This window comes from Syzygium oleosum, unplaced genomic scaffold (assembly GCF_021117445.2).
Source record: "Syzygium oleosum isolate NSW1041296 unplaced genomic scaffold, Sole_v2.1 Sole_v2.02, whole genome shotgun sequence".
Taxonomy (NCBI): Eukaryota; Viridiplantae; Streptophyta; class Magnoliopsida; order Myrtales; family Myrtaceae; genus Syzygium; species Syzygium oleosum.
This window is the reverse complement of record NW_026607486.1, coordinates 3,172,367-3,197,451: the sequence shown is the minus strand read 5'-3', so window position 1 is coordinate 3,197,451 and position 25,085 is coordinate 3,172,367. Positions and strand designations below refer to the sequence as shown.

Sequence of the window (25,085 nt, the reverse complement as noted above, 5' to 3'; positions counted from 1 at the left end):
AACTACTCAGCTCTCTCAAAAGAACTCATTTAGTTTCCCTCTTCTACTTCGGTTCTCCACCTTCAGCCAGCTCGCCTCCGCTCTAATACTGCTTCTCTGCTCTGTCTCAGCTCATCACTCCACACACATTTTTTTTCAGCCAAAGGAAAAAAAATCTATTTTTTCTTGTCCATGGTTTTCAGATCTTAATCAAATAGCTTTGATATGGTTTGGAAGTTTTCAGAGATGATGGATTGCCCCTTCAAATCAGTATTGTGAAGCATATCAACTTCAGTTCAATGAGTGCAGTAATGCAGCGAAGCAAGTCGGACTGTTAACATGGAAATGGAGTTACAAAATGGAAAAGAAGTGAAAGATGAATTACGAAAAGCACAAAAATTAGCACAAGAGTCCTTCATCCTTGAAACGGCACAATGTATGCACGGATGGGAGCTCAATAACGTTGGTAACAGCTTTAGTTTAAACAGAGAGAGAAATGAGATTTCAGTTCTAATGATGAGTCCAAAGAAAGTGCCAAACATAGCCTCTGGAAAAGAGAATGATGTCACAAGTCTAGTATATTGCAACGAGATATTGTTTGTACACTCTGTGCTTGTTCATGGAACATCAAAAGTCTATATACTAATGAAGTACCCCAGACAAAGCTTAAAGCTCATAAAAACATATCAAAAGAGAAACAAGAAAAGGGGGGGAGACAGATCTGTACATGATGAGCAGCATTGTCATCATAGAATGACAGGTGGAGGCTCTACACGGGTGGTATGTTGGAGAACGAGAAACCTTTATACCCCTTGTATGCGTAATAAGCAATGCGAGTATAGTAGAATCCGGGAATGAACAAGATTGACCCTAAGATTGTGAAGAACACCCCTGGAAAAACCATTTTAGTTAACAAGAATAAATCGTGTGATTCTGATAAAGAAAATGAAAGAGAAATAAAATTGCCAGAAAAGTGGTATCTGTGCTTATGTGTACCATGGGTTCGATCGCCACCAACTTTGTAGGAAGCCATGATAATGCCCAAGATTATGCCAATGCTTCCAAAAACAAGAAGAGATACAGCAAGGGCAATTTCTCTGATTGGGGGCCTGTTATTTACAGTATAAGTGGTCTCCATCATCATGTCCTCATCTGAAATTGAGAATGCATGATCTACGTAAGCCATTTCTTGATTTGGGCTGAAGGTGTTCAACGCTGAAAGATGCTGCTGCTGTTGTTTCTGGATATCCAGACAAAGAGTTAGACGGCCCAATTTCCAATTCCCAATACCACTGTTCTAGCTAGCGTCACTGTGCATAATTCAATACCACATTCCAATAGAACTCAATATAAATACTTCATTTGTGCTAGTCTCTGGTAGAATATGCCCAACTGTTGTAGGCTCCACAACCAGCAATAAAAGGAAAAAAAAAAAAAGGAAAACTAGATGTCGCACGCCTTGAGTATATACCAAGAGAGAAATCTTCGATGGTCAAACAAGTTCGAGTGAAGAATAAAAGTAGAAAGAACAAAGTACACCAACTCCAAAACACCCGTTGATATTAAGAGAGATAAAAAAAGATGTCCTATAATATAGTCAAGCCCCTAAACCTTCAAAGCTTAAGCATAGAGACCTTGGCTCCTTGTTAGCTTTCCTCAGAAAAGCATGTTGAAGACACGTGATAATTAAAAGAGGAAAGCTGCTCCCGAATTTGTTGGGGACTTCTATAGTCGGCACGCCATGCTCCCCCGATCTCCACATTACAAGACACAGTATTCGAAGAAGGATATATCGGAATTGCTTCCAAGTGTGAGAATATATATATACCTTAAACTGCTCTAACAACTCTCTTGTGTTTCCCTTCTTTCAAGCAGGGAAGGATGCTCAAATCGTTCCATTTAGATTCGAATGCAATATTTATGTTCAAGACAGCCAAATGGTCTTTCAAGATCTAATTTCGATAGCAATTCCTCCAGCTACGATCTAAGTACCCCACAGAGGAATGCTCCTCGTGTATTTCAGTATTTCCATCAAAGACAGAGCAGCACTTTTCTTGTCCTGTACTTACCGATATCACTGTTGTTGCACTGATCCTCCCAAAATTCGACATCTCTCTTAAATTTAACATTCCACATCTTTAAGAAGAATCATTCAGCGTTATTATTGACCTCCATTTTGGGTCTAAAAGACAAACTTTACCCATAACGTTCCAGCTCAACCATTTAACCCCATCCCCCTTAAAACTCAGTTAGCTGCCTCTCATAGACACAATCTGCCCACGGAAGCATGACAGAAACAAATCCACCGCGAACAAGAATCGGACTACCAGCACTCAAATCGTCATCTTGCACAAACGAAAACGGTCAGCCCAACGCGCCCATCCTCAACGCACCCACACCCCCCCCCCTCAGCCCTAATTCGATCTCACGGATCGCCGAAGGGAGCAAGCACAGAGCTCGATAGAGAGAGAGAGAGAGAGAGAGAGAGAGAGAGAGAGAGAGAGAGAGAGAGAGAAGTACCGGGAAGCTCCTAGCGGTGCGATGCAGCTGCTGCGATCAGGCCTGGCGAGGTTGGGAAGGTGTTGATTTCGGTTCTTCGAAAAGGAGAGAGATTGGCTTTGAAAGTTTCGAGCTTTAGGGTTTCTTCGGGTACAAGGAAGAAATGCCCCTTGAAAGTGACGCATATCCGATCTCATCTTTAGCGAAGATGTCATTATAACAATTTTTGCTGGATTGCATATTGGAAAAACATTGGTCGTCATCCGTAATCGAATGTTCTCCTGCGGGAAAAGGACAGCCGTGTCCTCTCTTTGGCATTATTGCCCCCCCACGCGCTCTCGAGGAATGTTGTTGAGCCCCTTGTTGTTGGTCGTCGCTAAGGTCAAAGCTAGCGACGCCTAATAGGCGCTCGTGCGACCCGGAGAGGTGACGACTACAGTCGTGTGATCTCAGCTGCTAATCACCGAGGCCACCTGACCGCCGCTGCTGTTGGTCGCCAGGTTCACGCTATTTTTATCGTCGGCTCGTCAGCCGACCCCCAGGTGAGGTCCGGCAGAGACCGCCTGATTGCAGCAAATTTAAGCCCGGGTCAGACAATCTAGCCAACTAGCCTTCGTCGTCGGGAGACCCCTAACTTAAGAGCCAATGGCTGGAGGTCACATGATGCCATTTTCTTGAAATTTCCGTTTCCTTAACTTTTGATATTTATTCTATTTTTTTTTCTTGTTCTTTAAAAAAAAATTTAAGTATCGGGTAGGAGGACTTGTCAGCATTTAATGGCGACTTAGGGCATGTTTGGTAACATTCCAGATTCTCTTAGGGCGCGCATGGAATCCATTTTGGAGTAGAAATTCTGCTCCAGAATGCATTCCGAAACAGAAATGCGTTTGTTAAAAAATTTCCGGAATGCACTCTGGAGCAATTTTTGCATTCTGGAATAAAAATGCGTTTGTTAAAAATACTTGATTCCAGAATGCACTCTTGATTCCAGAATGCATTTTTTATTCCAGAATGAGTTTTGGGCAAGAAAAAGAGAAGCTACTTTTTGTAGCTTCTCTCTTCCAGAATGCATTCTCCCTATTTTCTCTCTTTTTCTCACTAATTTTTTTTTTTCATAAAATGCATACAAATTGAAAAATTCTAGAAAAATTCATAAAAATTTCCAAAAAATAAAAAAAAAGTCAGATTTCGGGAAAATAGGAAATTTGGTGAATTTTTTTCAAAAAATATAAAAAAATCAAAAAATTCAAAACTTTACAAAATAATTTAGAATATCTTTGGGTACCCACTTTGAGTGAAATTTAATTTTTTTGAGGTGCCCAAAAAAATCAAAAAATTCAAAAATTCACAAAATGCCTTAAAATACCTTTAGGCACACCACTTTGAGTGAAATTTATTTTTTTTGAGGTGCTCAAAAAAATCAAAAAATCAAAATTTTCAAAACATCACAAAATGGCTTAGAATACCTTTGGGCACCCACTTTGAGTAAAATTTAATTTTTTTGAGGTGCCCAAAAAAATCAAAAATTTCAAAACTTCACAAAATGGCTTAGAATACCTTTGAGCACCCACTTTGAGTGAAATTTATTTTTTTGAGGTGCCCAAAAAAATAAAAAAATAAAAATAGATTTCTGTTCCATAAATCAATTTCTGGAACAGAATTAGTCATGTTTTATCAAATAGATTTCTCCTCCAAAAATCAATTTCTGGCAAGAATTTCGGAAATCAATTTCTTGCAAGAATTTGATTTCTGGAGCAGAATGGTTACCATTCGCGCTCTTATTCTATATTCTTTTGTTCCTTGGAACGAAAAAAGACTAGAAATCCGTTTGGTAACGTCAATCAATTCTTTTGTTTCCTGGAACAGAAAAGTGGCCAGAGAGTAAATTTGGAATAGAATCAAGAAGCTTGATTCTATTCCAAATCTACTCCCTGAATCCTAAAACCCTAAATTCTAAATTTCAATACCTAAACCCTAAACCTAAAACTCAAAACCCCAAACTCTAAAACCCTAAATCCTACCCCTAAACCTCTAGACCCCAAACCCCAAAATCAAATCCTAAAACCCAAAACTCAAAACACTATACCCCAAACCCCAAATCCCAAATCCTAAACCGCAAAACCGCGAACCCTAAATTCCAAACATCCAAACCCCAAATCCGAAACACTAAATCATAAAACCTTAAACTCTAAATACTATACCCAAACTCCAAAACCTAAAACCCGAATCCCAGAACCCCAAACCCTAAAACCCCAAAACCAAAATCCTAAAATCATTAACCCCAAACCCCAAACCCTAAAACCAAAATCCTAAAACCATAAACTTCAAATCCCAAACCCCAAACCCCAAAACTCCAAACCCGAAATCTTAAAACCCAAACCCTAAACTGCAATTTCCTCGACCACCATCCGATATTTAATTTGTTTATAAAGAGTAATTTTCTTTATGATTGTATTAAGGTTATTCAATTCTATATCATAATATATTTTTATTCTAGTCCAATTTTATCCAAACATGAAGAATTGTTAAGTCTTCACTCACATTTTACAATTAAATGAAAAAATTTGGGAGTAGAAATTTTTAAAGTCGTAGCAAACGCATTTTTGTTCTTTTTGTATTCCGATAATAGAAATTTTGTACAGTTATCAAACGCATTTTTTTTCTCAGAAGCTGTTTCCGAGAACAGAATTAGAAAAAACTATTTCTGAATCCAGGAACAGAAACATTACCAAAGAGACCTTTAATGATCCCGTCCGTGTTTTTGTTCATAATTTTAACGGAAAGACCTATATAAATAAATATATAATTTAAGGACTTGATTATATAATTTGTAGAAGTTGAAGTACCTGCTGCAATTTGAATTAAAATCTTAAAACGAACAAAATAGAGAGAGTTCGATTCTAATCGGTTTCTGCCCCTCCTCCTTCTCTTTCTTTAAACGACCGAACGCCACGTCCGGCGATCCAGCTCGCCTGCCATCCTCCGTTTGGAACGCGCGGACGAGATCGGCGAACCGCAGGCCGACGAGCGATTTCGGTAACCCTGCAATCCGTGCGTGTTTCGAGGTTTTTCCGATTCGCCCGGGCGAATTCATTGCTGGTTGCGCAAACGTGTAGGGGGGTCTAGCGATGGGGATCAGCAGGACCGAAGTGAACCTGAGGAGGTTGCTCGCGGCTGCACCTAAGCAAGACAATCAAGCGAAACTCGCCCACGTACGTCTTCCCCTCTGAAAGCCAGGCCGGTCGTTGCTCTCTCGTCTTTATCCGTTGTCAATTTGAGCACGGCTGTGTTTTTTTAGTGATATTTTTTTTCCTGGCGGATTCATTCCGATGAGTAATTTGCTCCGACGAGTCCGCATTGCGAGGGTGTGCGGACAAAGCTAACTAGGAGAGAAAACCCGAGATGAAATGAGCAATCAAAGACGGGGAAAAGATTGGTCGGAGCTTAACACGGTTCCTCTTGAGAAAGCAAACTCTGTTTTGGGAAGGAAAAAGTTATGATTCTTGAGGATAGGAGCTAGCCCAAATTGAAAGTTAGGCTACTTACTCGAGACAATTAGTGTTTGATGATTCAAGACAAGGAGGTTGTTACTTGGAGGAAGCGAATGGAGGTTCTTTGGACAAGTTCTCGATACAGAATGTGGTGACTTTTACTGTGACTGTGGGAAACGACCAACGTGAATCTCTTTGTTGGCAGCCATATGGCGGTTACTGTGTCCTTCTGTAGTTTTTTTTTTTTTATGGTAATAGATGATTGCTCGATTTTGACCTTAGCGGGCGCGGGATCCTTTTAGTAACCCCAGAGGTTGTAACTGTTGGTTGCCCCTCCCGCGTATTTTCCTAGCCAAAAGAAGAGGAAAACTAAGTGAGATGACTAACTTGAGATATGTTGAAGTTCCAAACAAGTGCTAAATCTAGAAATTAATGACCAGTTTAGTGACACGTACTGCAGTTCACCTCTATGAACTTAATCTCCCAGGAGATGATTAGTTTAGGACGACTTAGTGTCCTTTGTAAAAGTAAGTTTAATGTATGTTTCGTTCAGGTGTGCTCTGCTGTTTACCTAGTTAGTGACTTTCTCATTTCTAGTCCTTATTGTTCTCTGAAGTGCTAGATGCATCTCTTCAATTTTACAATGCTGTTGTCATGTTGGCTTTGTAGTATGTTGCTACTTTAAGAGAACAACTGGAGCAGCTGGCTGAGGAGAGAACCCCAGATGGGTTACCAAGGTCCTTCGCATGTCCTTTAGAACTCTCTGTGATTTACTGTTGTTGTTGAATGAGATGAGCATTTCATCTTGGATCTTTCATCTTTGAACATTGGACTGCTTGTTGGAACTTTTTATATGAGTTTTCTGGTTATGGACCCTACGGCACGGTGTTGTTGGCTGGATCACAGACTGCTTGTTGTTGCCTCTTATATTTACTCAGTGGGACTAGCAGGAAGAAGACTATTGCCATCGACCGTTTAACCAATTAAATATTGCAAGCTATTCTGAATTTTTTGTTGATTCCCTGGTTTGGTAGAGTTGCTAGTCATGTTATTTTGAGGGAGGGAGGGAGGGGGATGTTTATTAGGTTCTGGACAAGCCTTTTTCATGTGGTCTATCTGTAACCAGGACAGTGAGATAAACTTATTGAGCTTAGTGTTTTGGGTGATATGTGCGTTGAGAAGTTTAATTTCTTATTCATAAAGCACAGAAGTAGAGAATATTTGCTTTTTGGGTAGGCATTGTGTAGGTTGATGTTTCAATTCGTCTTAGAAATTTGAGAGGATCTGTGAATGGGTGAGTGATGACCTTCCATTGTTTTCGTAGCTTGTGGAATTCTTTTTAGCTGTTAGTCCAAATTTTATTATTGTTATGATGAGGGAATTCAGTGATGCGATTAATGTTGTAATTAAGAAAAAATTTCTTGGGTGTTATACGTAAGCACGAGCTTGCGTGTGCGCACACAAGTAAGCATGCCTTCACAGCTTCATGCTTCAGAATTTTATTTCAGTCGTCATTTGTTGCTTAGCAGTAGATGTGAGTATACGAAGGATAGTGACTCTGTTGGAAGACGTTAAACTGAAATTTAACCTTGTCTTTATTGTGTCTTTGAAGTGAACATACTCGTGGTTGAATCAGCACGCATCAGATTTGCTGCCTTGATAATTGCATGGATTTGTTGGTGCAGAGTTCCAAAGGCAATGGTGATTGATTATTCTGAAAAGATTGAAGCAATTGCTGCTAAGTTATCAGCTCCTTTGGTGAGTGCACATGACCTTTAGATTTTTGTGTTGGTTTTCTATATGACAGCTGAGATTTGATTACTGCTGGTTTTCTACATGTCTCTTGGACATGTTTGATTTGGTCCCTAGAGTTATATCACCTTTCTTCTTCCTGCAATTACTGAATATTGTTAGAGGTGGCTATCCTTACTTTTGTCTTCTTGATTGCTTTAAGTGCAAGTCTAGAAGCTGAAAATAATTAAATGGATTAAATCTTCTTGTCCCCTTACAGACACGAACCTGGGTTTTGCAGTTCTCGATCATTTCATGGTTCTAGCATAGTCTGTGCTGTTGTGGATGGAACAGAATCTTACATTCTTTAATGGCATAGGAATCCCTCTTAAATTTCTGTTCAGAATGAGTTATACTTTCAAGTATTTGGCATACAGAACTAGAACAGTTCTGTGTGTCAGTCAGAGCTTAGACGGTCCGCTATTTTGTTATGGATAAAGGTGAAGCCCCTCAGTACCTTATTAGCTAGTTTTGTTTTGTTCATTTAGGAAGACAAAATTGTGACAGAATTGATGGAGACGCATGAATAGCTCTATTCACAATGTTTGGAATTGTTTTTCATATTTTACATGTTCATGACAATTTCCCATTTAATATAGTGAGCACCAAAAAAGCATTGACTGGCAATTCTATGATTGGACCAGAGTTATTCTCAATTATTCGTGATAGAAATAGAGAGAGGGTTTTTTTTTGGTGGGGGGGGGGAGAGGTGTTGTGGGGGTGGGGTTGAGAGACACACAGAGAGAGATTATACTAGATGGTTACTAATTGCTGCTGGTTGCTGCAAATTTTTTAGCTTTTCTTCATGCAGTTGTCTATGATGTGCCTATGAAGGTTGTTACCTCACTCATCTAATACTTTTTAAGTGCACTTTTTAACTGAAAAAGTTTGAGTTGCTTTCCATCGGGTATGAGGTTTCATGAGATGGTATTCTGCTTGCATTTCTCAGCATGATGTGCAAGAGTCTCAGGAGCCCTTTCCAGGAAGTTCTTCTGGAGAAAGCCCTCATAAAGAATTGGAAGATCCAGTTACCCCAAAATCAGGATTAAGAAGGAGATTTGCGTAAGTGAATCTACTACAGTGATGATGTATTTGTTTTATGTAACTCTTAATAGTGTGCCTTTTATCGCAATAATAAGTTATCTACATGAGCTATTACCAATTCGTGATTGTAATTTGTCACTTAGATTCTTTAACAGGCCAACCTCAAGTACTGCGGATACAACTCAATCCCGTAATGAAGTTGATACTTCAGGACCTGTCAAACTAGATGCTGCAGCGCAAGCACACATTGAAAAGCACAGGTAGGTTTTATCATTATTGAAAAGCACAGGTAGGTTTTATCATTCTCGTTTGTCAGTAATGACAAATAGTCATGATTGTGTTATTACTAGACAACTTTATAGTTTGGGGTTCCCATACCCAAAACTACTGATTAGTTCGTGCATTGCTTCTTGTCCTGTTTTGAAAATGTTTTCGTCCCCGGACACCTGATTATGGGGACACTGTGAGAACTTAGAGAGCTGAACCCTACTAGTGGGGAAAAAACTTGGTTGTTATTTGTCGTCGTCCTGAGAACTCAAAATAACCAAGATTCTGTAAAGGCTGGAATGTAATCTGGTCAGGTATGAAGATTATTGAAATGATGCACACTGAACCATATCACATCACAACAGAATAAAGTAGAGTAAAATTTCAAGACTCTGGTGTCAAGTAAAGTTGAAGAAGATATGCTACAAGACTAGTGTATGGCTCTTATATGGTAGAAACAAGGTCGAATCACGTTAAACTTTCTTGGGCTTAAAAGTAGAGTGATTTAGTTCGCGAGTTAAGATGCCTCCGTGAGTGTGTAGTTTTTTTTATCTTCAAGCTAGTTTTCCCATCTTCCACATTGAACAATTGGCTTACTTTGTGGCTACTGTTTGAAAAATTTGACCAATATTTCGGTGTTATGATTGTCCTTCTTTAAGTATATTTAAGCAGATACTGTGATTGCACCTTTTCCTTTTCAACAGAAAGCTTCAAGAGGATCTGACGGATGAAATGGTTGGTTTGGCACGGCAACTGAAAGAGAGTAGCCTCGTGATGAGTCAGTCCCTGCAAGATACAGAAAAAGTAAATTTTGATTCTATGTTAGGTGTCTTTTAATTTTTCCTTATCTTAATTCCTTTCATAATGGCAATTCCGGGATGTAACTTGAGCGATCTGCTTCAATCTTGCTAGTCTGTTGCAAAACAGCTGCTTTAATCGTGACATTTCCCTGGGCAGTGGCTATTCCATCCAACTCAACAATATACTTAGTCTGACAAGATCCTTATGGGTTGCATTGCAGATACTTGATTCAACAGAGAAAGCTGTTGAGCACAGCTTGGCAAGCACAAATCGGGTTAATGTACGAGCAACGGAGATATACTCAGAAAGCTCTAAGACTACATGCTTTACTTGGCTTCTGATCTTCGCGATGACATGCATCTTTATTATGGTTGTGCTGTTGATTCGTGTCACTTAAGACAATCCTATTTCAAGTTTTGTCAGTTGAGTTATAGTACTTCCTGTGATGTTGTCGAAAATGTGACACTGTCGATATATTCAAAAGAGTGTCTTCGTCGGCACAGTTTTAGTGCTGCAATTGTTTCTTCAGTTTTGGATCTTGACTGCGATAATTTTTTTGCACTTGGCATCAGAACAAGCTAGGTATGCAAAGGGGAAGCAACTACCATACTGAAAAACCGTATACTAAACCTGACGAGTTGCAAGAAGCGCTATAAGAGCTGTATAGGGTGGGAATGTCCTAGCAGAAGTAAATGCTGCTTGGGCACAAGGAACCTGTGCTCATGCAAAGAACAATGACGGAATTATTAGGTACCTTTCAAGTTCTAGGTGAATCAATTCACTTCTGACAAGTAGCGTGCTCCTGGATTGAAACTATTCGCGATGAATGCCCTGAAAAATGGCGATAGTGCTCTGTGGATTACTATGATCTTGCAAAAAAAAAAAAAGAGTGACTAACAAAAACATTAGTGTAGGCACCATGATCCATCAGAGTACAAACGACTCTCCACATGTTCCATAGCCGTAGCATCACGTCATAGCCACAACGACAACTGAGGATGCTCTGTGAATTTACATTCTTCGTTCAAGCATCGTCCTTTATCCTTTTTCAGATGATGATAGCGTTATGCTGAAAGGAATTAGTACAATAACATACAAGAAAGATTCAGGAGACAGCAGCCAAGAAGAACTAAAAGTCCTAGTCGCAAGGGTGAGAAGGCTAGATATCTAAAGAGACCAGCTTTCAATCGGGTGAGAGGTGACATCCTCGTAACTTTAGACCTCTAGTTTCAAACAAGGAAAGTCGGACTGCATAAATTTTTCTTCAACCACCCTGCATCTTCTTAAGAGCTTAACAAGGTACAATAGCTGCTCAGAACACGTCAAAGCTTTATATACATAAGGGCCATAGGCTCCTCCTCGAAAGCAAGAACTAAAAAAGTTCTTGTAAGTATCTGGACCAAAAGTCATTCTTTATCTCCAACCACAAAACGGTTTTTTGTTGTGCTCACGCCCGATAAATGCAGCTGCTTTCGCTTCTTCACAAGATGTAGTGCAGTTCTCCTGTCATCTTGAGCTTCTTCACAATCCGGCTGCAATGTGGAGGCTAATTCATTAGTATCTTTGCACACTAAAGCTAGAAGAACAACAATGATCAGCAGCAGACCTTAAGAGACAATGCTCTATCGAAACTAGCAATGGCACTATCAGGCTCTCCGAAGTTTAACTGTGCTCTACCCAGGGTGATCCATGCCTGCATAAATTCAACGCTCCACACGGAAAAAAAATTATTGAATTATCAGTACGACAAACTTCTTTCAGCAAGAAAGCTAACAATAATGAATATACAACAGAATCAAGTGAACACAATAACTTAACACGCGATAAATGATAACAACTTTGTTCTGTTCAACAATTAACATATTAGATAAAATATAATCGCCTACAAACATAGCAAATTCACATGCCTCCATGAATTAAGGGAGTAATCTCCTTGAAGTCATCTAAAGGACATGAGAAGACAATTGTGACCAAGAAAAAGAGACCTATTCCAGCTAATATCACAAGGAGTTCGTTCATTTCATTTAGCTAGTACCCGTGCATCATTCTCTACTTGCAGAATCATGTTTTTGCACCCTTCTGGACTTATATTCTTCTATATTAGATCCTTCAATTGGATACCTTCTCCATACACAACTTAGTACATTCAATTCCATCCACTTGTTGTTCATATTAAAAAGCAGATAACTTAGTAGAAACTAATAAGGTCGAACAGCTACTCTTGGTGATACTCCTTATAGCCAAGGAACATTTTCAAGAGGTAGCTGAAAAGTTGTCTGGAATAACTCTCCTTAAAGATAATGAAGTTAATTGGCTATGATCAATGATATTGATAAATACTTATCAACACCTCTCATATGAACATCGAAGTGAATAATTTTTAATAAGATCTGCTGCTTAATGAAAAAGCCATGAAGAAAAGAGAGACCACATGATATATTCGCATTCTCAACACAGAAAACAGAAAGCAACATAATGGGGTAGATCTACATGGGAAGTACAGACATCACCTTAGGTAAAATGTTGATGAGGGGGATTCATGCAAACAATACATATGCTTACAATGGAAAAGTAGTGTGATAATGCACTTGGCAACACATATTATATACTAGAAGACTTTCACCAAGATCTACAAGCTATGACATAGTCAAAACATACAACATGTGAGAAAATAACTAACTCCAGACATACCTCAGCCCAAGATGGATCCAATTCAGTGGCTCCTGGGGGAAAGGACATTTGTAAGTATGTTGAGATATTTATCAGCAGAGGTTGAAGAACTTCTAAGCTTGTTAAAGCTTTTAAGCATGCGATACTAATGTTGCCACACCAATGGTCAAGGAAAAGGACATACGTGTCGACAATATTTGCAAATTTTGGAATGTTTGACAAACACATGGAGAACATAATCAAGAACAGAAAGAGACTCGAGAAGAAAATCGCTGTATATATAATTAGTTGACACTGCTGCTGTCGTCTGATGAAAGCTATGAAGAAAGAGTAAAAAAAATTGGGATCTGGGACGCACTAATTGCTGCCTTCAGAGCACCCCATGCATCGCCTATCTCAAGCAAGACTTGTGCCTTTTGCTCATGCAAAACTGCATTCTCGGGTATCAAGGTAAGAGCAGTCTCCCACTTCCCTAGTGCTTCCCGGTATTTTCCCTCCTTCAAAAGTGAATGAGACATAAAAATGAAGTCCAATAATCATACACAAGTAAACTACATCAAAACCCTTCATTACGGCTACAAACTAGGGAATGATCACAATCTCAACAATGATGAGAAAACACCCAGCAGCAGACAAGCCATTCAAAATTTTCAGTTTTAGATATCAACAGGATGTTACAAGAGTTCCTCTTGCCAATGAGCCAAAAAAATCACTTGCCACCAAGAGATATAGGCAGTCCTATTAACTTATAATCTGATTATGTGATGCTGACACGAGTTCCCCAAACAATGTTACAGTAGGTTAGCCAGGAGCAGCCAACAGTAAAGTTGGAAACTCTTAAAGCCAATTCGAAGGCTGCCGAGTCCACAATTAGGAGTATCACAATACCTGAAACAAGTAGCACAAATTGACCAATATCTTCAGGCTCAGATTACCAAAATGGGACGACGGGCTTTTAATATTATGTCTACCCAATTGGGAAAAAAAAACCTTAATATTCAGCAAATCAACATTAATCAAGTAACTGCTGACCATATCGTTCATGTAATTCCATATCCCCAATCATTTCATTCCATTCCCTCTTCAGCACATAACCCCAACCCACTCCACTGCTGGAAACATAATTCTGCAAATAACATATGCATTGGACATTTCATTCCATTCCTACCATCGCCACCACCACCACCACCACCACCACCACCACCAATAACATAGTGGACCTCAAAGAAAAGAGGAACCAAAAACATATTTGAAAAATTATTAAGAAAATTCACTCTCTTTGGAAAGCAAAGTTCCAAAGAACAAAAAAACAAGGACCTTGAAGAAACTTCCCCTGCAAATAAATGAAGGTTAGCTTTTCAATTATTTTTATCCAAGCTCCCGCATCGAAAACGGCACAATCCCAGTAAGCAACCTCTCAAATCAAACAGATTGGACAGGCTAAAACATTCGTGGGTAAGCAGTGAGCCATTTTACATGTCACTTAAATTCGTCTTCATCAGAACAGCATCAGAATTTTCAAGAAGACAAAAGGGGCAAAAGAACGGGGATTCACCTCAGCGAGCTTGTCGCCTTGAGACTGAAACGATCGGGCCAATTGCTGGTGATCAGGCGACGATGACGGGCCGTCCTCGTCCAAAGCTGCGGCTTTTGACGCGGGTCGTTCTCGATTCCCCGAGACGCTGGCGCCTTCCCGGTCTTCGCCCGGTGGGTCGTCTTGTTCGTCGAAAGGGAGATTTGGGTACTTGGAAATGGCGGCGAAAGAGCGTTTGGCGCTCGCGTTCTTCTTCTTGTTCCACGACAGCTTCATCCTCGTCCTCAAAGACGTCGCCGCTATGGCAATGCCCAGTGATCCAGAGCTGCGTGGTTCGGCTTCAATTAGAGGAGCGAAGAAGCTGCGAAGGTTAAACTGTTGATTGAACCGAGCGTGAAAGGAAGGTCGGTTTCCATATTGGCACTTATAAAAATATATTTATTTATTTATTTTTAATCACTTTAAAAAAATAATAAAATCGAAACCTTATTATTGCATAAATATCTCTAATACATCGTATTAGTATCACTATTTAAGTATGATTAATAGATGATTGAGATTTGAGGATGCAATGGATGGTTACATAATTTATAATTTAAATTCACATGGGCCGATTTGTCCAAAAATTGTAGGAACAAAAAACTCAAAGAAAGTACTACCCTTGCATATCACCATAGGTATCGTTAGCAAAACCTATGAAATTAACGAAGAGATTTTATACTGTTTAAATTCACTACTTAGGAAAGGTTATGTTATTTTGCCTAGGAGACATAAGTTAGAATCCAAGTAAATGAATGTTTCATTGATTGTCATAGTATTAGCAATACTGATATTTTTATAGGCAGCGGCAAGCCAAATTGTTGTCTTTTTAACAATGAACTTCAAGGCTAAAAATACTTAAATTTGCTTTTGAAATTCACAAACCAAGAAAAGAGTTAGAATTGGCCTTTTCATATTGTCTAAATATCTAAAATTAATATGCAAGTGGAGTTTTTGAGTACCCAACAACTCTAACCAATTTTAAAAATAAAGAGAGAAAATCAAAACAACACTCCAAGCATATCACATGACCATTTCAGTATTCATCACCCAACAGAATTTATAAGAATATTCTAAGTTTCGTTGCTAGTAAGACTGCTTCTTAAACTCAACTCGAGACGCTTGTTTGCGAAAAAAAGGTTAATTTCTTTTCCCTATCTAACTTGGACATTTGGGTTTAAATCCAATTATAGCTTTTAAAAATCAAAGTTTAGAAGACTAAAACTGGAACCACCGGCAACGAAGGCGAGGTCAAGTAGACCTCTACCCTCCACAAAGATCAGCGAAGGAATAATTTAACAGCATGAATTAATAAAACGAGAGGATTTGATTGCACTAATTAAAATTAGCGGATGAAATCGCCAAAAATTCAGAGCTTGCAGTGCTAAAGAGCAAAAAGTAACTAATCTAAGAATTTATGGCATCTGGTAAGTCACTACCCTTTTTGGTTTCTTCTTATTGATTCGTACACCTTGACCGTGGGCCTGTTCTCCTGTTGGCATAGGTCATGTCATTGGAATCGTGTCGAAATTGCTCATTTTTATTCACTCCCATAAATGGGTAAGCAAACTAACTTTCCCTCATTTACCTTATACTCAGCTTCTTCTCAATGACGCAACATGTTTCCACTGGGATCATCAACTTTACTTTTGTTTGGGGTCCGTAGTTACATACCTAGACTAAACTCCAACCGAGATCCGCAATCCAATCGAGGCGAATCGTTTACACCGAGATAAACGGTTTCTTTAACATGTTTCGAGAAGCTGTTAGATTCGAAATTCACACTCCTAATGGGACAAAAAAGTTACTGTCGTCTAATCGAGTCATCTAACTCATTTGGAGTTGTCGCATAGCTAGTTATAGCCAAGCCCCTCCTAATGAGTCCTTGAGATTAGATATGGATCAGCATCTCCTAATCATGACTGCTTTCTTAAATTCCAAATGGGTGAAGACAAATGTTGTTGCGTTTGGATTCAGATGTTGGAGCATCACTTCTTATTTCTCGAGGGGCTTTGACAAAATCTAGTTACTTCTTAATCATCGATGCGTCTTGTTGCTACAAGACAATACGGTGCTTCCTCAAAGCCTCTTCCGATCCGTCATGACTGCGTAATTGCAATGCAAGCAGCTAAAGCGAAACCCTTTTCGTGCTATAAATTAAGCTTGATGGGTCTTTGTTCCATCAAGTGTATCCTAAAAATTCGCACGACACATCAAGCAGTGCCTCAAGTTACAGGCTCCGGCGTAGCTGTCAAGACGAAGCCGTGCCACAACACCCCGAGAAAGAGCGCCGATTCGATGTCCGCCGAACAGGATCTATCGAGAGGAACGAGCTTCGTGATCAAAAAGTGGAGTGTGATTCCGCGAAAGAGAAGGTTAGTGAAGAGAATGGCGGTCGAGTACTTGGCAAATTGCGTTGCTTCTTCTTGGCTATGGCTCACAAAGCGCAATGATCGGCGTTCCTCTTCGCCGACTCCGAATCTGAAGAAGAAGATGATGGAATCAAAGTAGACGGAGAAAAAAAAATGGAAGTTGTCGCACTTCCAATATCTAACTGAGCAAAGAAAATCATGAATCCTGGTCATGGAATATAGAAGAAGTTGGTCTTATCTCTTTGGCCTTTTTTACGATATTGTAAATTAGTTTACTAATGGAATAAGCGGACTTTTTGAGTTTGAGCATGAATCCTGGTCCTTGTTGAAACGGCAAGTATCTACACGATCTTTGGAACATGCAAAGTCGATTCAAGGATTAAGAATGATGACACTTTAAGAAACTGATGACAGGAGCATGTTACGATGGCTTCTTTCTTTTCAATAAAGGGTAAAGGAGAATAGGAATATACCCCCCTCAAACCGACAGCAGAGTCCAACCATTCTAAGTAAGTTCGCGAGCGGGGACCATTGATTGGCATTGTCGTGCCAATCTAATCAAAACAAAGATCCGATACGACGTCTAGGAAGATGTGATTGGATATTGCGTCCTACTTGCAAGCTCCTAGAGAATTATCTCATGTGTTTGTTTAGTGGTATAGTTGGGGCTGTAGACTTTAGACTTTAGTTTACTTAGTTTGTACTTTATGTTTACCAAAAAAAAAAAAATTTGCGATGCAACTTTCGTCATTCCAAGTCACGAATTATTGAACGAAATTTGTTCAGGACGAAGTTGTTGTTAGTGCACAAGAGTGTCGCAAAGGAAAGGTCTCCGTCCTCGGAATTCGTTAAAAGAGCCCGACATAGATTCGCCTCGCATGTCATCGAGACCGATATGATTTTAGCTTGCATTTTATTGGATTTTATGATATTTTGCAGCATTTCATAAGAAAAGAGAAAAGAAATGAGCCGTGATCCATCTATTTTCTACGGCTTTTTTTTTCAAAACAAACCATTCGCCTTAGCGATGTTGCATTAAGGCAGTCGATAATATTTTTCACCACCGAGGGCGGTGAATAAATCGTAAAATAGCACACCATCACCAGCGATCTTTTAGCCAACTTGTGCCTTGAACATTTACTACAACGTGTGAAGAGATCTCCATTATCCGATACGTTTATTCCTCCCCGCCCTTTGCTCATTGAAATTTTAAAACAAGCAGAAATATCTTTCATTCATTTGGTGCGGATTCCTGATAGCGCTCCAACTGTACTAATTGGTTTGAATCTCTACCCCACATGATTATGTAAATGGAAATTAAGGACTACAATTTGCTAAAAGAAAGTAAAAAGCCCATTGCTGAAAGAGGAAGCTCCCAAGGTGTGCGCAAGTGTATGACAGGTTGATATGAATTGTTAAGTCTCACATCGAACAGAGGTGAATGAGTGGAGTATCTTAAAACGCAACGATTTTCAAGGTTTGCTATTTTATTTTGACTATCACATGCATGTCTTACTAGATTTGGCGGTCCTGCGAACACTTTAATAAATTACGTTAATAAATTCATGCTATGATTCTCCATCAGGAAGTCTCCATCAGGAGATGGAGATCGCTAATAAATTCACGCTATGACTCTCCAACTTCTCCATCAGATGGGGACTTATCCATTAGATGGAGTATTTCCTCCCGCCAGTCTCCATCAGGAGAAACCCCCTCGGTCCAAGCAGCTTCGTGCTTTTGTATAACCGGAGAGAGGGGGAGGGAGAGAGGAGCTTTATAGGCACTCGCATTTTCTCAAAGATAAGAAAAAGGTTGATCAACGAGGACCGTGATCGAGAGCGATGGAGGAGGGCGAAGGTCGTGGCGACGCTAAAGGGAGGGTGCTGGGCATCATGGAGGAGGGGAAGACGTGGATGTGCGGCGGAAGGAACAGGGGCGCGTTCCGGAGCCAAGGGAGGAAGGGTGATGCCGGCGAAGAGGAGGCTGGTGAAGAGAATGATGTGGGGACCGCGCTGTGAATTGGGTCTCTTTTGCCTTGGGTCCTTGTTTTGGATCCTCCGCCACTCGCTGGGAGCCGGTTTGAGCCAAGGAGACGACGGTGGGAGTCGCAGAAGTCCTTCCTCTGCCCGGAAAGCGTTAGTCATGCTGATGAAACTAAAAGACTCTTTCTTCTGTCATCTCTCTCTCTCTCTGTCTCTCCCTCCCTCCTCCCTCCCTGTGTGTGTCTCTGTGAAATATGGGGACTGTGACCAGTACTCGGTACACGGTCCCGGAGAAGAATTTCTGCCGAACTGTTTGTGGAAATATAATGAATGATCTCGGTTTTCGATGTCTGGGTCCGAGGATGTTTACTTCATGGAAATATAATGCCGCGGCAGGTGGAGCGCCGTGAGCGGCGAGCGCTAGGGTTCCAGGCCAGTCGGGTCGGCAGCTCGCAGCCGGGTCGGGTGCGCGGGTCCGACCGGGTAGGGCTTTTTTACTTGGGCCGACTTTAGATTTATCATACTTTAATGGCTTTGGGCTTTTCTTGGTTTAGGACTAGAAATTTTTTTAGGTTTGGGTCATTTCGTGGATGGGCTGAATTGGATAAATTGGGCTGAAGTGCTATTTAGGCTTTTTATTCCTAGTGGGCTGGGCTTATGTGTTTTTATTTAATTGTTTTATTTGGGTTGTAGGGTATTCCGAATTGGGCCTTCGCGGAGCCCACCTCGCAGTGGACCCGGGTCGGATGTGGAGATCCGACCCGGGTCCGTTTTATATTTATTTATTATTATATTAAAAAATAAATTTTTATTAAAAATTTAAAAAAATTTCGAAAATTAAAAAAAATAGTATTTGGACTTTGGAATGGCCTTTTTTTTTTTGGCTCTTTTTGTGTGATTAGTGCCATGTTTGATTGCATGTTGTTTGATTCACACATTTTGAATTGCGTGTTTAATTTAACCTTGCATGTGGTTGATTAGGCATGTTAGGTTTATGTATTGATTGTTGCTTCTCTTAGTATGGTTAAGTGGAATCTTAGCTTTTTCGATAGGCTGCCCGGTACGTTGGTTTGCGAACGTTCAAGTTTAGGTACCGAAATGACACTAGTTAGATTGCTAGTGTAATCAAGTCCCCGATCTTTAGAATATCTGGTTTTCGCGTATATCAAGACGATACTCCCACATCTACATTAGGGTTTCTAGCCAATCCTTGATTATGGCTAGTGGCGACTCCAATCGAATGCGTAGATTAAACAATTCTTGTCGCGCGAAGTATGAGGTTTGAGAGTGCTCTCGGTCCTTGAATTAATGAACTATTTGATTTGTCGTTCAAACAAATCAATTAACGTTCACATCCTTCGATAAATACTTATTGGCCTAACCTATCATTTTTTTATAACCAATCAGGACCGGTAGGTCACGATAATAATTTTTTTTGTAATTTTTTTGAAGTTTTAAACTATAAGTACGCATTTTCTTATAGATATAAGTAGAATATGATTGATTCTGTAGCCTGAAAGCTGTTCCATCGGACCGTACTTGTCTCTTCTTCTTCTTCTTCTTCTTTGTCTTTTCTATGGTAGAAAGGGGAAAGAAAGGGTGAGCTGAGAAGACAGAGACGCAACCTTTCCACTACCCAAATTAAAGAAAACTTAACCAAGGCAACCATGGAAAGTTTTCGGATCCTAAAACGATGAAGCCATCATGAGGTGTGTTCTTTTGTTGCCATTACCCCAAAAAAGACAGACCGTGCAGCTAAAATGACCGAGGATCTGAGGCTGACTCACGATATCTCATTCAGTGAATCTAGGATTACTATATGGGTTTTTCATTGCATACATCGATTGAATTAGCACCAACTCTAATTTCTTGGGGGATAAATACCTTTCATCGTGAGTCGCAAGCAATTGGGCTAAAAGTTTAATCAGGTATTCCATTATGGAAAATAATATTAATCGGTTCATCTCACGATGAGCTTTCATAATTTTTAAGAATTACGTGCGATATAATCGAGTAATTTAGAAGAATTTAACCCAATTCAGACCCCGACTACAACACCATTTCAAGAGTAGCCCCAAGAGTAACAAAATATCATTAACTAGCCTAAAATGGGGTTAAGGAGCTTTAGTTTGGCTTCATTCAATGGATGATCTAGAATAGATTCTCTTTATGATACACACACCCTTAGCTGTTAGCCACTTGCTAAACTTACTTTCTTTGACAATTTCTATGATAATCTTTTCGCTACGGTCCATTAAAAAGCTTTTTTCCTAAGGAAATTCCTGGATATGACACAAGAGGGTCTCCATGATGCCGAGGAGCAAGCCAAATCTAGATGTTGATGTAGACGGCACCAAGGTAGGACCACTCAAGCATTGTTTTCATGTCATCAGAAACTGCACCTACCGTTAATATAAGCTACTTGATTGATAAACGAATTGACACGTCGTACAGTCAGCTATTATTTTCTCAACATACTAGCGATGATTAGATTTGATCGTATCGCCACTTTAGGTAAATTGAAAAGACATCCGGTTTGCACAGGTCCTCAAGTCGATCATGACCACCCAAGAGACAAGGGTGGTCCCAACTACGAAGTCACTGCCTCATTGATGGAGCGAAATAAACTCGTGTTATATACACATTATATGCCATCGAAGTTTAACATTGATGATCTTGTGAAATCTCGGGTTTTGCGGTTATTGGTCGACCCTAAAAAGCAAGTGGAGAAATGTATTGTCAATCAGAACTATAACAATAGTTGGCAACTTCCCCAAGGAGAATCTCCATCGATTTTGGTTTCATGAAATTCCATGCGACCCCAACAAGGAGGGAAAGGCTAGTTTGTTTTTTAGGGAACTCTTATTACTTCGGACAAATTCCATCAGGTGTGGAGCCTCTTGCTAGCATTAAAAAATTCGTTTAGCACCGGGCACTCAAAACCAATACGGTTCATTACGAACCCCTCTTATTGGCAAGAATCTTCCGATGTGGAGATTGGATTTCAATTTCATGGAAGCTACCCCACCCTCGAATTTGGACTACAAACTGACGTTGAAGAACTTCCAAGCTTGTCAAAGCTTTTAAGCATGCGATACTAATGTTGCCACACCAATGGTCAAGGAAAAGGACATACGTGTCGACAATATTTGCAAATTTTAGAATGTTTGACTAACACATGGAGAACATAATCAAGAACAGACAGAGACTCGAGAAGAAAATCGCTGTATATATAATTAGTTGACACTGCTTCTGTCATCTGATGAAAGTTATGAAGAAAGAGTAAAAAAAATTGGGATCTGGGACGCACTAATTGCTGCCTTCAGAGCACCCCATGCATCGCCTATCTCAAGCAAGACTTGTGCCTTTTGCTCATGCAAAACTGCATTCTCAGGTATCAAGGTAAGAGCAGTCTCCCACTTCCCTAGTGCTTCCCGGTATTTTCCCTCCTTCAAAAGTGAATGAGACATAAAAATGAAGTCCAATAATCATACACAAGTAAACTACATCAAAACCCTTCATTACGGCTACAAACTAGGGAATGATCACAATCTCAACAATGATGAGAAAACACCCGGCAGCAGACAAGCCATTCAAAATTTTCAGTTGTAGATATCAACAGGATGTTACAAGAGTTCCTCTTGCCAATGAGCCAAAAAAATCACTTGCCACCAAGAGATATAGGCAGTCCTATTAACTTATAATCTGATTATGTGATGCTGACACGAGTTCCCCAAACAATGTTACAGTAGGTTAGCCAGGAGCAGCCAACAGTAAAGTTGGAAACTCTTAAAGCCAATTCGAAGGCTGCCGAGTCCACAATTAGGAGCATCACAACACCCAAAACAAGTTGCACAAATTGACCAAGATCATCAGGCTCAGATTACCAAAATGGGACTATGGGCTTTTAATATTATGTCTACCCAATTGGAAAAAAAAACTTAATATTCGGCAAATCAACATTAATCAAGTAACTGCTGATCATATCGTTTCATGGAATTCCATACACCAATCATTTCATTCCAATCCCTCTAAAGCACATCAACCCCAACCCATTCCACTGCTGGAAACATAATTTTGCAAATTACATATGCATTGGACATTTCATTCCATTCCTACCACCACCACCACCAATAACATAGTGGACCTCAACGAAAAGAGGGACCAAAAACATATTTGAGAAACTATTAAGAAAATTCACTCTCTTTGGAAAGCAAAGTTCCAAAAGAACAAAAAATACAAGGACCCTGAAGAAACTTCCCCTGCAAATAAATGAAGGTTAGCTTTTCAATTATCTTTTTCCAAGCTCCCACATCGAAAACGGCACAATCCCAGTAAGCAACCTCTCAAATCAAACAGATTGGATAGACTAAAACATTCGTGGGTAAGCAGTGGCTAGAAAGGGGCGAATTAGGAGGACCAAAAAATCAACATGAACCCAACATGGTAACAGATTTGATCGCCCCAATGGAACATCTTTGGAATGAGCAACTTTTACACAACTTATTCGATGAAGAAGTTGTGAATGAAATCCTAGCTATTCCACTACCATCTACCCCGAAAGAAGACTCACTAGTGTGGTCATTAAATCGGTCCGGTTATTATTCTGTCAAAAGCGGATACAATGAGCTACGAAAGAATGAGACCACACATGGCTCTGGGCAGCCCTCTTCTTCCTACCAAATACCCAATGATCTATGGAGCAAAATTTGGAGGCTAAAAACACTTCAAAAAGTCAGACTTTTCATATGGAGCGTCTGCCAAGATGCATTACCTACAAGGGTAAACTTGTTCAAGAGAAAAGTATTATCTGAACCTTTTTGCCCATTGTGTCAAAAAAAGCCCGAGACAGTCAAGCATCTATTCCTCCTCTGCGACAAGACAAAGCAGGTTTGGTCAAATCCCTATTTCAACATCCACTTTTCTCACCAACAAGCCACTAGATTTGAGAAGTGATTGCAAAACTACAATTATATGACCCAGAAAAACATACCGTTCGAGATCATCGCAGTTACCCTCTAGAAAATTTGGTTAGCGCATAACACCTTAGTATTCCATCGTGAGTAGACGGATCCAATCAGCATACTTGAATAGTCTCTAGACATGCATTGTAATTACGTGAGCTGGAATAGAAGCAACTTAAAGCATGAAGGAGTACCACTGAACTTAAAACCGAGATGGAGACCACCAGACCCTGGTTTGCTGAAGATAAACATCGATGGATCTCACCTCTCAGGGACCATGGAAGGGGCAATTGCATGCGTATGCCGCGATTCAGAAGAAAGATTGATGGAAGGCCTCGCCCGACCAGTCCGAGCATCTTCTGCCCTTCAAACCGAAGCCCTTGCCTGTCTCTATGCTCTCAAACACTTTGCTGATCGGCCTCATTTAAAACTAACGCTGAAGTCTGACTGTTCAACGTTGATAAGCTGTCTAAGAGATTCTTCCCTCTGTCCTTGGGATGTTGAGCCAATTATCACTGATTGTATTGGCCTCTTGGCTTTTTTTGAGAGTCTAGAATTGGTCCTCTACACCCGTAACTCAAATAGATTAGTAGACTGGGTTGTAAAGACGTCAAGGTATAAGACTCTCCCCCGAAATTGGGTTTGTAACCCCCTTTCCCTCTTTGGGAAATCTTGTATTTTGATTCCCCTTACTCCCGTAGGTGGGCTCGGGTTTAATGAAATGATATCTCTATTTCGACAAAAAAAAAAAAAAGCAGTGAGCCATTTTACATGTCACTTAAATTCGTCTTCATCATAACAGCATCAGAATTTTCAAGAAAACAAAAGGGGCCAAAGAACCGTGAATCACCTCAGAGAGCTTGTCGCCTTGAGACTGAAACGATCGGGCCAATTGCTTGTGATCAGGCGACGATGACAGGCCATCCTCGTCCAAAGCTACAGCTTTTGACACGGGTCGTTCTCGATTCCCCGAGACGCTGGCGCCTTCCCGGTCTTCACCTGGTGGGTTGTCTTGTTCATCGAAAGGGAGATTTGGGTACTTGGAAATGGCGGCGAAAGAGCGTTTGGCGCGAGCGTTCTTCTTCTTGTTCCACGACAGCTTCATCCTCGTCCTCAAAGATTTCGCCGCTAAGGCAATGCCCAGTGAACCAGAGCTGCGTGGTTCGGCTTCAATAGAGGAGCGAAGAAGCTGCGAAGGTTAAACTGTTGATTGAACCGAACATGAAAGAAAGGTCGGTTTCCATATTGGCACTTACAAAAAATGAATATGTGTGTATGTGTATGTATATATATATAAATTATAGAAGTCAGTATATGATTTGATTTTAATTCACTTAAAAATAATAATAAACTTATTATTGCGTAGATATCTCTAATACATCATATTAGTATTAATATTTAAGTATGATTAATAGATAATTGAGATTTGAGGATGCAATGGATGGTCACGTAATCTATAAATTGTAGGGACAAAGTACTCGGAGAAGGTACTAATCTTGCATATATCCATAGATATCGTTAATAATGCCTATGAAATTAACGAATAGAGTTTATATTGTTTAAATTCACTGTTTAGGAACGATGCAGATTAGAGAAGGTTGTGTGATTTTAGTACCTAGGAGACGTAAGTTAGAACCCAAGTAAATGAATAT

General features: G+C 40.0%; 3 protein-coding genes across 6 annotated transcripts; 1 reads left to right on the top strand and 2 right to left on the bottom strand.

Moving 5' to 3' along the window:
- Positions 1–539: 539 nt before the first annotated feature.
- Positions 540–2,655, bottom strand: LOC115665896 (uncharacterized). Its single transcript, XM_056305200.1, has 3 exons — positions 2,500–2,655; positions 976–1,219; positions 540–870 (listed from the first exon to the last, which is right to left on the bottom strand). Exons 2-3 carry the CDS (start codon positions 1,163–1,165, stop codon positions 749–751), a joined length of 312 nt encoding a protein of 103 aa, XP_056161175.1. The 5' UTR covers positions 1,166–1,219; positions 2,500–2,655; the 3' UTR covers positions 540–748.
- A 2,709-nt stretch (positions 2,656–5,364) lies between these two features.
- On the top strand, positions 5,365–10,400 carry LOC115661371 (uncharacterized). Of its 3 annotated transcripts, XM_056308264.1 has the most exons (8): positions 5,369–5,514; positions 5,595–5,690; positions 6,639–6,706; positions 7,655–7,727; positions 8,710–8,822; positions 8,948–9,064; positions 9,776–9,875; positions 10,093–10,400. In XM_056308264.1, exons 2-8 carry the CDS (start codon positions 5,607–5,609, stop codon positions 10,267–10,269), a joined length of 732 nt encoding a protein of 243 aa, XP_056164239.1. In that variant the 5' UTR covers positions 5,369–5,514; positions 5,595–5,606; the 3' UTR covers positions 10,270–10,400. The 3 variants fall into 3 exon arrangements, with proteins under 3 accessions (XP_030439517.1, XP_056164240.1, XP_056164239.1); XM_030583657.2 differs by having other exon boundaries at positions 5,365–5,690; XM_056308265.1 differs by having other exon boundaries at positions 5,368–5,690; positions 8,960–9,064.
- Positions 10,401–10,871: 471 nt separating this feature from the next.
- Positions 10,872–24,683, bottom strand: LOC115661372 (uncharacterized). Of its 2 annotated transcripts, none has more exons than XM_056308266.1 (5): positions 24,284–24,683; positions 21,780–21,918; positions 12,564–12,595; positions 11,479–11,565; positions 10,872–11,404 (listed from the first exon to the last, which is right to left on the bottom strand). In XM_056308266.1, exons 1-5 carry the CDS (start codon positions 24,536–24,538, stop codon positions 11,279–11,281), a joined length of 639 nt encoding a protein of 212 aa, XP_056164241.1. In that variant the 5' UTR covers positions 24,539–24,683; the 3' UTR covers positions 10,872–11,278. The 2 variants fall into 2 exon arrangements, with proteins under 2 accessions (XP_056164241.1, XP_030439519.2); XM_030583659.2 differs by lacking the exons at positions 21,780–21,918; positions 24,284–24,683 and adding exons at positions 12,901–13,039; positions 14,098–14,488 and having other exon boundaries at positions 11,012–11,404.
- Positions 24,684–25,085: the final 402 nt, after the last annotated feature.

Bases quoted from the DNA above. Each gene is read 5' to 3' on its own strand.
- LOC115661371 (XM_030583657.2), top strand. From the start codon at position 5,607: ATGGGGATCAGCAGGACCGAAGTGAACCTGAGGAGGTTGCTCGCGGCT. The intron at 8,823-8,947 runs GTAAGTGAATCT...TTTGTCACTTAG, and splicing joins GGATTAAGAAGGAGATTTGC to ATTCTTTAACAGGCCAACCT. The intron at 9,065-9,775 runs GTAGGTTTTATC...CCTTTTCAACAG, and splicing joins GCACACATTGAAAAGCACAG to AAAGCTTCAAGAGGATCTGA.
- LOC115661372 (XM_056308266.1), bottom strand. From the start codon at position 24,538: ATGAAGCTGTCGTGGAACAAGAAGAAGAACGCTCGCGCCAAACGCTCT. The intron at 12,596-21,779 runs GTGCGTCCCAGA...CCTTTCCCCCAG, and splicing joins TGCTCTGAAGGCAGCAATTA to GAGCCACTGAATTGGATCCA. The intron at 11,566-12,563 runs GTATGTCTGGAG...GAATTTATGCAG, and splicing joins TGGATCCATCTTGGGCTGAG to GCATGGATCACCCTGGGTAG.
- LOC115665896 (XM_056305200.1), bottom strand. From the start codon at position 1,165: ATGGCTTACGTAGATCATGCATTCTCAATTTCAGATGAGGACATGATG. The intron at 871-975 runs GTACACATAAGC...TGGTTTTTCCAG, and splicing joins TGGTGGCGATCGAACCCATG to GGGTGTTCTTCACAATCTTA.